The sequence below is a fragment of the Anoplolepis gracilipes genome, chromosome 9, assembly GCF_047496725.1.
Source record: "Anoplolepis gracilipes chromosome 9, ASM4749672v1, whole genome shotgun sequence".
NCBI lineage: Eukaryota > Metazoa > Arthropoda > Insecta > Hymenoptera > Formicidae > Anoplolepis > Anoplolepis gracilipes.
Genome location: NC_132978.1, coordinates 8,608,790 through 8,620,234, shown reverse-complemented (window position 1 = coordinate 8,620,234; position 11,445 = coordinate 8,608,790). Strand labels below are relative to the sequence as shown.

At 32.2% G+C, this 11,445-nt stretch overlaps 1 protein-coding gene across 4 annotated transcripts in view; it reads right to left on the bottom strand.

Moving 5' to 3' along the window:
* LOC140669617 (lachesin) overlaps nt 1–11,445 on the bottom strand; it is a 52,408-nt gene that overhangs the window by 4,801 nt on the left and 36,162 nt on the right. For 3 of the 4 annotated variants that reach the window (XM_072899615.1, XM_072899614.1, XM_072899617.1), the window contains 3 exons: nt 8,830–8,919; nt 6,285–6,406; nt 1,457–1,642 (listed from right to left, as the gene is read on the bottom strand). In XM_072899615.1, coding sequence (XP_072755716.1) covers nt 1,457–1,642; nt 6,285–6,406; nt 8,830–8,914 — 393 coding nt within the window. In that variant the 5' untranslated portion in view covers nt 8,915–8,919. Of the gene's footprint in view, nt 1–1,456; nt 1,643–3,353; nt 3,375–6,284; nt 6,407–8,829; nt 8,920–11,445 lie in introns of those variants that run through there. The other variant, XM_072899618.1, reaches the window with a different exon arrangement.

Genomic DNA, 11,445 nt, shown 5'->3' with positions numbered 1-11,445 from the left:
AAATAAATCCTTTTTATAATTAATTTCTAATTCACGAATATATTCCGTTCATTTTGTAGCGCGTTATCACAACGACAGTGTATTAACTAATTATATACGATATTCTCCTTGTGACATATAGCACAGTACTGCTTACATGACATACCATAACCGCGTTGTTATCATTCACGCGGCAAGAGTCAAGCGGGAACGAAGGACGCACACGCTTTCTGTATCATCTTAGGCCCGTATTCTGAGCTCACATTTATCACTAAATGTGCCTCTAAATGTATATAAACACGTGTATAAAAATATTTTTATCATTCTTTATAATTATTAAAATTATTACAATTATGAATTATCAAATCATATGATTAATTAATTTTCACGATAAGTGACATATTAAGCAGTTGTTTATCGCAACGACAGCTATTTCAAATTATATATATATTTTGCAAAACATATATTTATTTAAAATAAAATTTGAGACGAACGAAAATTATAAATTATAAATTGTTTATTCCAATTTTATGGAAAATTATTTGTAAATATGTTTGAAGTCGAAATATATCTCGCATGATGAGATTTGAATTTTTCGTCTACTTACATAAATATAATATTCCTGTCCATTTTTTCAGAGAGAATAATACACAAATCGAGTAATTCAAATAAAAGAAGAACGTGATGTGATTGACCATTTAAAAATAATAAATTTGTCTTTTTTATTATTTGTTTTGAATTATTGTGTATTTTATGTAATTTATTCGATCAAAATTTATCGCGCAATTCAATAAAATGATAACATATTTTTGGATGCCTTATTTGGGGACTTTAATTTTAACTCGCATATTCATTCAGATCTAGGTTTCGTAAAATAATCTTTCTAATTGGGATCATTATATTATTAGTTAATAATATAATTAATTGCGTTGCAATTAATTTAATCGCATGATTTTTAGACACTGAATGAATTGTGAGATTATACGATTGTAATTTCTTCATTGTTCTCATCATATAATAATAATTAATATAATAAATTTATGTTATGTATAAATATCAGGGGTTGTAAAAGTGTAAACGTACAAAGTGTTACACAGCCATCATATTCTACTGATGCGCGATCGTAATTAATTATTTCATAATTAATGTTTTCGCGAGTGAATGTCATAAAATAGCAAAGGATGAAAAAGAAAGAGAAGACAACGAATAGTGAGTAGAATTTAAGGTAAGCAATTTTTTAAGTCAATTAAAAAAAATAATTATAAATTAATGAATTTCGGGCTTTGCGTTTTCCAATTAACGTTGAATATTAGCCGTTTTGCACGTATTCGAATGCATATATACACGTATGTGCACGTACTGCAATTGCATTATATATGATAGAAAGGGACGAATGCATCGCTCCCATTCGGCGGCAACGTGATAGGAGACGTGATAGAGGACGACTGTCGCTCTAATGTTGAACGGCTCTACTGACCTGGCTCCTCATAGGATCCGTATTAACTTGACACATGTACGTGCCGGAGTCGTTCGGTTGAACGTTAGTCACGTGCAGCTTCCATGTGTTATGGCCGTTGTGAGTGACGGACAAACGTGGATTGTGTGCTACCATATGCGTGTGAATGGCCAAAATCGCACGCGAATCCGACTTTATCCAGGCGACCTGTGCGTGATGTAACAAAATTGCTCATTTTGCTCGTAATAGGATACAGTGAAATCGTGGAAAAATATTTTAAAAATTACATATGCAGTATATTAAAGAAAATGTAACTAATATCTTAAACTATTAATTATTCTGTCTATTAATTATTAATTAACTATTATTATTTAACGTTTGACATTATCAATATACATATATTCGCTATGAATTTATTATAATTTGTTATATTATAATTTGCAAATTATATTTTATAATGTTTTGTAAATATTTGGTAGCAATGTGTTCTTTATAAACGGTTTTCTGTATTCGCATCTGATTGTGAATATAAAAATATTCTCATATCTCTAGCAATAGTTGAAAAATATATATTTAATTTAGCTCGCAATGTTGTCAAATATTTCCCTTTGATGTTTACGCATCTAACGGAATATATATATATATATATATGTGTGTGTGTGTGTTTGTGTGTGTGTATGTGTACGTATGTGTGTATATAAGTGATTGGTAGAAAAAAAATCGATAAATTAATTTTTCATAAAATTTAAGTTATGCTGACAGTGATTATATATATACATTTATATATTTATATATTAATATAATTTCAAATGAGAATTTTACCTATAATTACTGAGTGAATATATAATGTTGCAAAGATAAATAATTGGATTATAAAGTAAGAATCTAAAACATTTTGTATCAAATGGTCATTTTTCTAGCTTTATATAATCCCCCATAATTCTTTTCCACACAACACCATTGTATTACCTTCTTGTGTGAACGCAACAAAAGGATGCCATAAAGATAAATAACACACGGTACGCGAAAAATGTGTGCGCAGAAAGAGAGAGAGAGAGAGAGAGAGAGAGAGAGAAAGATTTTTGCTGTTTCTCGCACAGAGAGTTACATTTTACCATAAGGAGAGCGGGGAAAAGATCGAGCCACTTTGCAGCAAAAGGGGGAACCCTTCATTAGTACCGGATACGCGGTGCTTAAAAAGCATCGCGATACTCGCGAAAGGCGCTTATCGGTATTCATACTAGTCGCTGGCGCGACGCGTTGGGGCTTTGCACTCTCAAATTCCGCTCGAGTTTACATCACCACCCTTCTCTAGGCTCCCTCCTCCGCCCTCGCGCCCGGTTGACACCACGATCTGTCATATTTCAGATGACGGTGGTGAAGGCATGTGGTGGAGCGAATGGAAGGGCTTTTAAACCGCGAACAAAAGATCGCGTTGCCAAGTTTCGATCGGCAATAGAATTTAAGATGCGCATAAATGTGCGTGAAAGGATATCGCGATCTACCTGTTGGAAATACATACACGCTTTTGTCGCGTCTAGATCTCCTTCCCTCGAGGGATGATCCTTCGTGGAGCAAGAGTAATTGGCAGGTGTCCTTATAGACATTCGATATATAGGATCTGACTCATGCGACTATAGATCTATAATAGTATTACACATCTCAGGGTATTGCATTTACGACGGTGTTAGGTGGCTATATTATTTAGTTGTATATATATGTATGTATATGTATATGTTTATGCATAATATATATATATATATATACACATATGTCGCGAGATTTCGCATTTCTTTCAATTAGATTTATCTGCACGTATCATCAAAGAGAGATTGACCTGTTTTTCAGTCTATATTTAAAAAAAAAAAGAGAGATATACATTTCTCAATTAATTCAAAACGAACTTTACTGACGTAACTCAATTCGCATCTAATTGCAAGGCTTGAATTCCGTGGAGAGACACCGGAAGCTTTAGATACAGCTGCATCAGTTTGCTACATAGGACTGTAAAGGGTTAAATTTCTGAGATTAGATGTTACGGGATATATGAGACACGGTTACATGTAACGCGACGACAGACGGCTGCCAAATTAAACAGTTTTAGATGTGCGGCAAGTATACCTACATACGCACATTTTTGTTTCCGCAATAAATTTTGTTTTATTTATAAGCGATTTAATCGCGTAAACATATCTTCTCGACGTTAGAGATAAAATAAAAATCCATAAAAATAAAATCACGTGAAAAAAATGTACATTGATTGAAAAAAAAAAAAAAAAAAAAAAACAAAGAGTGTAAAAATATAATATTTTGCGTGCGCGCCAGGTTTCTCTGCGACAACAATATATCTAAACGAGATGGGAAGTAAAACAAGATAGATGGTAAACGAGTTATCAGAATCATTTATCGGAAATTTGAACGAAATTGATATTAAAGCTTCCGAAATTCTACATAGAAATATAAATAAATACAATTGCAAAATATATGAAAAATATATATAAATGAATACAATACGCAGAAAATCGTTAAAGTTTTTTCGCTTCGTAATTGGGAGATTTTTACCTTTTTCCGCGATTTTTGTCTCGCTTGTGACAATTGTCAGGTCTAGAATTTTACATATAAACTAAGCTACAACTTGAAAAGTCTGATATAATAATAATTCACTGTTAATCAAAATATGTCAAATTTATATCATCACTTATCAAAGAAGAAGAATCATTTTTCTTATTCTATATATATAATGTATTCTAAAGTCACGAATTTAAAGTCAACACTGATAATTACATAAGAAAAAATATATTCTTTGCACAGTTTCCCTCTAATCGTCATCATGCTGAAAGGTGCATATAAACGATATCGCAAAGTCAGCACGATGACGCAATTGCACGAGAAGCATGAAGAAGTCGGTGGCAAAAATGAGGGCTATTCATCGACACTATATTAGCGGATTTGATTTATGTTCTTTCTTCCGTCGTTTCCATTCTCTTTCCAGAGAGAGAGAGAGAGAGAGAGAGAGAGAGAGAGAGAGAGAGAGAGAGAGAGGTACTCTTCAGGGGACAGCCGCAAGCGACAAGACGGGCGCATCTTTCCTCCTTTTCCTCTTCTTCCTCAAGCTCCCGCAAGCACGCTCCGACAGCGTTAGAAATGCGATAGAAACGATTGTCGCTATCCGAGCGCGCAATCAAACTTAGACTTCTTCTTGAAAGTGAATTACTCGCCGCGTATCCTAGAAGGGTTTCCCTGGACTCTGGTATATACAATTGAACACTTTCTTCACACGCAAACGCACACGCGAGTGACTGTAGATAGCTGAGACCGAATGTTTCCGTTTTAAATCATGACCAATATTCTGACAAAATCGCGTCGTGAAATATGCAAATTATTGGCCCGTAACTAATTAAATAAATTAGACAACATCCGATTATAGATATGAATATTAAAGATATAAATATTGAAAAATGTGCAAAATTGTGAAAAAGGATCATTGTTATAACGATAAGTTCTTCATTTAATTTGAACGTGATTTCCGTTCAATAAAAATTCAAAAGGATAGTTCTCAAGTAATCAATGGTAAAATAAAGAGCTCTCTTCGCAAACCGAGCTTTGCGGAAAAGCAAATAGACGAGAAATCTAAAATCTATAACTAATTTCAAATAGATTTTACTTTAATAGAATTTTAATTTGAAATTTATAATTGCGGAAATATGTAAAGTTAAAAATTGAAGATTAATAGTAAATGATGATGTAAAAAAAGTAGAATTCAGATTTATATTAAATTATGCAAAATTATATAGAATATATATATATGTATATATGTAATAAAGATTTATCATTATTTGAGTTAATTTTTATTCTCGTTTGTATTTAATTTATTTATATCATCTTGTGCAATTAAAGTCAATGTTCGATTTTTATGTATCTATTGTCATTGCAATGTATGTAAGTATATTGAGGATGGAAGAAGTTGTACAGCGAAACGGATCGGAATAGCTAGTTTAGTCGATATGTAAGCGACGTTTTGAGTATACATTCTCTTCTTGCCGTTGGAAAATACATCGAATACTCGATAGTTCCGCTTGATTTGCATTGTTTCGCTATTCAGATCCAAGGAAAACATCTTGACGTTTGTGGCGTCGCTCGCGGCTTCTCTCTTAGGAATTGAACAAGGATATTTGTCGAAGAATTCTTGTGATATTTTTACGAGAACTAAGTTATCTCTCTATATACGAACTGGCCTTCTTTTTTCTTATCATAATATAACGTAACTAATACTAACAATAAGAATACAGCCAGTGTAATCTGACAATACTCAATAAAATTGATAAAAAAAGAAAATAATATTCGCGAATTAGACTAAAAAATTTACATTCTCTTAAAATCTACATTTTTTAAATTTTCAACTATAATATAAATTTTGTTTAAGAATCAAAAAATGTAATCAATTTATGAAAGAATTTATTAATTTTAATAAAATATTTATATATAAATATATTTAATTTAATATATGTATTTGCAACGTTTTTTATATATTTCTCTCTCAATTTCTTAAGAATAAATATTTCATATATTATTGCGTGTTATTATTTTTTTTTTACTGTACAATCCATGTTCGTTTATTTAAAGCGCTTGACAGCCTGTCGCTCTGAGTTAGTAGTGGTTCTCGCGTTTAGTAATTGGTAATAGAATAATATATTTCGGCACGTTATTATCTTAAACCCTAAATCGTTCATGATAATTCGTTCAATATATTTTGTGAAAATATGATGCAGGTCATATTACTAACTATTTCAAGCAATGGCCCTAATCGACTACTTAATTACACTTGCGCGAACAGCACGAGTACGTTTACCTTGTAAGACTGAAGATGATTAACGACGCAGGTGAAGAAGACGTCGCGACCTTGAGTGACCGTGTGATTCTCCAAGAGTGCCAGAAATTCGGGCAGGACCTCGGATTTGGGCGGTGTTTGACCTGAATTATGCAATTAACGATTATATGCGCTAACGATTATGGCTAACGATCCATAAAGTTAATCCTTAATTAGTGCCCTTAGCCACCAACTTGCCGCCGATACGCCGTCGTTACGAATATGATGTATGAACGGTGCATTAGAGGAAATTTCGGGAATGGTAGCCGAATGCCCGTCATCTTTTTGCATCGCGTGCGCGCGCGCAAAATTTAATCTAGATCGCTGCGTTATTTATGCTCGTAACGAGCGAGACCACATCTCATCGTGCAACGTGCAATCATGATTCTTTCGGTATACGCATATTTGATATATGGCTGACCAGTATCCACTATGATACAATGGAGATAACTCAGAAAATTTTTTAATAATTTCATAAAAATTAATTTTGAAAAAATGCAAAAATTTTTTGTTAGCTTTTCATACAATAGATACAAATTAATTTATATTGTCTATTCTTAATTCTCTCAATTCATTGTTGCATATAAACATATACATATATATATATATATATATGTAGAACAAAACGTAAAGAGTTTTAATTATAAATATATATACAGTCGCAGTTAAATAAAAAAATATATTTTAAAAATATTGATAATAAGTTTGTGTTAAATATTGATAAATAAGTTTTATTAGAAAACAAAAATAAAATGTTTTGGAAAGCTTCTGCATCTTTTGCATCTTGGCTATTTTTATCTTTTATTATTTTTATTTAATATATTTAATATTTATTTTTTATTTATAACATTTAATACATTATTTTTTATATGAAAATGCTAAAAAATTTTTGAGGTCGACAATTTTTTTAAAATAAAATGATATATTTTTTAATATGCATATAAAATTGCAGTTCACAATTTAAGCAATCTGCGATCATCGTTCAATATTAATGAAAATAACGGATAGAAAACAAGCGGTTATTCTATTGACTTCGAACTCTTTCTTCCTTCAAAACAAAATATATACGTTCAAAAAATATGTGTACACCTTAAAAGAAATTGGCCTAATAAAATTTTTCTGTATCATATTATAGAAAATATTCATTCGTTACGCTTTACGCGTTTGTATTATAGATATTATATGTATATATTTAAATGTAATAAAATCAATATTTTTTTATGCATTCTCTTTTGCGTTCTTTCTTCTATATTATAATTATATTCTAGATTTTCTAAAATGATTATTTGTATATTGTATTACGCAAATTGCAAAAATCAGTAGGCTGTAAAACAGGATATTTATTGGTCACGTCAAATCCTTATAAATCCTCTGATCACCGGTATGTCATCAATGATATTCGTCCCTCGCATGGTGAGATGATAACTCGCGACATTACGTTTCAGACAGAAATCGTGCATTGATCATCCTCGCAATAACAGAATGATATTTAATAGACAAAAAAGGAGATGTATTCTTTCTATATCCTTTCCGGTTAACTTCTCGAAGCGAGCACGCGAGTACGAAGGAAAAGGGAGAAAGTTTCGCGAGAAACGGGGTGTTTATTAATCACGTGGAACACGGCCGAACGAAAGTTCGCTGACTTGTGGAGTAATCATCATCTATCATGATCTATCGCGTGGAAAAGCTACTGCGAAGACCGGATAACATTTTTGTTAGTTCGTACATGCAAGTCAAGTGCTCGACGATTCATTGCAATTCATGTCTCTTCTATGTAATGAGAAATCAACCTGACACGAACATCGAATAAAAAGAAAACTTCATTGAAAAGATTCGATAATAAGGAAATAAATTCCTTAAAATTTTCGTAAATTGTATTTACGTACTTCTTGTATTCTTTTTTATAAATTCAGTATCTTTTCTATAAGTAACTTTTGTTTTAAAAGACAGTGTACAACAGTCTTCAATTTTCTCATATTCGCGCTTCGATTGATTAATTAATTTTCCGCACACATTTTAGATTTTTTTCAAGTTCAAAATTAAACATTATTTCTCCTCTGAAAAATCTCACAATTTACATATCTGATTACAGGATAAATCAATAGTACAGTAATAAATAAGTAAATATAACAATGGAACGCGAAACATTTCTCTCGAAGCTGGAGAAAAGTCGGCGGCTTGTACCACTTTGCAATTCCTGCTTCTTTTTAAGCAAGGAGCCTTTTTAAGCTTTCGCGGAAACGCGAAGCTACCGATAGCGATGTCTCCGGAAAGATTCCATTTGATTCTTACCGAAACTGGAGCAAAGAAAGACGGCGCAAAAGTAACGGGCACGATACTGTCGCGGCGATCGGTGGCGGGGTAAAAGGAGGATTTCTGTGATTCTCCGTGCGGATTAAAAACTCGTAACTTTTGCTTCTCCTTTCCCGTAACTTCCGACCAATCCTTTTTTTTTTTCCTATTTTTCAAAGGATCTACATCGCGAAGATATACTTACCTTCTTGAAAGCGGTATATTCAAGTCTTACCGAGAGTGACGTGGAGAAATGCGGCGATAAAGACGCACAGTGCGACGTTCTGCGATGCCATGCCATAGGGTAAGCCATACGCCATACGTACTGCAACGAGAATTGTAAAATACATTAAAATGGAGCGTTCTTTTTCCGAAACAATACATATTAGAAAATAAAACAAAATTATTTAATTATTCTTTGATAAGATTATTGCTGTTTTAAATGTTTGAAACTTGCGAACGCATATATTCTTTCCAATGTTGTCATTTATAATTCTTATATCGCTTGTGTTTACAATTTTTCCATTATTGTTCTTTTTCCCAGCTGATCGATTTGTTATTATATTCTCGGTCTTCAATCAGCTACGAGAACACTACTACTACGTAGGCTCTTCTGACATTTTATCTCGGAATTCCTGTGAGTCTTTATTTGTAAAACTCATCATATATTATAAATTTCGATTAAAAAACTCTTTTTATTATAAATTTTTGTATTGTTTTCTTCTTTTTACTCATTCATGTTTTATTCATTTCTATACTTGTAAATTGTCTATAAATGTAAAAAAAAAAGATTGTACGACGACGTGTGTAAAAAGGCTCATAATTATATAGGGATCTCGAAATATTCCGGAAAATTTAATTTAGTGAAAGGAGTGTGTATGTATGTGTGTGTATGTGTGTGCGCGCAGCGATATTGACATTTTATGTTGGCTTTTATATCTTATTTAGGTGCATATTAATAATTTCCCAGTTATTTTCTATATTAAGCTTTCAAAATTTTGAAAACTTAAGTAAAATATTCATCACGATATAAAATTATAAAATATAAAACGGAAGACACCCGATCTAGAGAAGACTTTTGCGACAAGATGACGAGGGTAAGAGAAAAGCGAGGTCGGGGGTCGGAATCGAGAATTTCACGATGTCGTACTCGGAACGCGAGGTTGGAAGAGGAGGAAAAGAGGAGGAAGGGAAGAGTCAGCTCCGAATCGCGTGAATATTAACTCGACAGTTGGTCGCCACATAAACGCCAACCCGCTGATATATCCCCCGTTTGCCCGCTGCCATCCTCTTCCCACCGACTAGCTCCGCAATAATACTCTCGGACGGCAGTAGGTACACCCCCTCCATGCTTTCCGCACCCTCTCGCGATACGCACACGTCGCGTCTCGGGGACACACGTACGCGTATGTATGTAGATGGATATATTACGTACGTAACGACCACAGTCCAATGGTCAAATGGAAATTTCGCTCGCACTCGAGTTCGCCCTTTATGACCTCACTCGGCCTTCACCTTCGGGTCTATCAAAAATTCTGCTATCGTATATGCCTGCGAGTTAAACGACAAGTTAATAAAAGCAACCCCTCTTTTTCTTTTCTTTTCTATGTCTTTTTGTGTGACCGATTTAATACCCGCATTACAAAACATTAAAACACCGAATTTTATTATGATAAATTGATAACGTATACGCGTAAGTATGTGGTCGTAAACGTGAGTACGTGAAGGTAGAATTGCGTATTACGCGTACAAGAACCAATGGGCAGTTTTAGGTAAGAATATCAAATCGCTCTTTGATTTCAAGCGTGCAACTTTGTTCCTTTAATGCGCAAGTACATTTAACTATTTCCTTCTGATAGTTAATCAAGCATATCTATCTGCGTCCGGCTTGGAATTGTATAAGATAATTTAGATGTGTAATTTACTTGAAAGCAGACGTTTAACGGCACATATATATGTGTGTAATTAAAGTATGATCGTTCGTAACATGTAGTTAATTGAATTATGAACATATACACATACATATTAATGTATTTGTCATATATTTCATACAGAAACAATAATTCTTATACAAATTTTTCTGTATGGATTAATTAATAATAATAATAAGATTATTAGTAATTAATTAACAATAATTAATAGTATTAATAGTAATAATAAGAAATGCTAACTTTGAAAATAGTTTTTTACAAAATAATTGCAAAAATGATTATTTGCTATCAATTATCGGATTTAGAGTTAGTTGTAGAATGAATAGAATTCTGCATGTTCTATGTTTTTGATTTTCAATCATTTATATATGAATATTTATGATAAGGTAAAAAAATCAATTAAACATAAATCATCGCTAATATCGAAATATATGATCCAACTACACGGCTTTTTTTAAAAAAGCTTGGTATTATTTCGATTGATGTCAACAGGTTATAAAAAGTTGAAAATTAAAAAATAGCAGCGTATGTTCACATTTATGTCGTGAAAATATTTGAATGTATGTATGTATGTACATATGTGGAGAGAACTGCATAATTGCTTTTTCTTATCCCCTTTTTTGTTTAGAAATGCATAAAATAAATATATATATTAAATATAAAACTGAGGAATTTATTGAATTAAAACTGAAAAATTCCTCTGTCATTAATAACTTTTGAAATCTAAGGCTGATGCGCGCGCGAGAAATTTTTCATATAAAATAAATAAGAGTTTTATCTAATAATAAGATTATATATAGAAATGTTATATATAAGAAATATTTATATATTATATAATATCATTATATGTAATTACAATTATACATATATGAAAAATTACAGAACTTATTACATTTCGAATTGTTGAATCGCATTTCTGA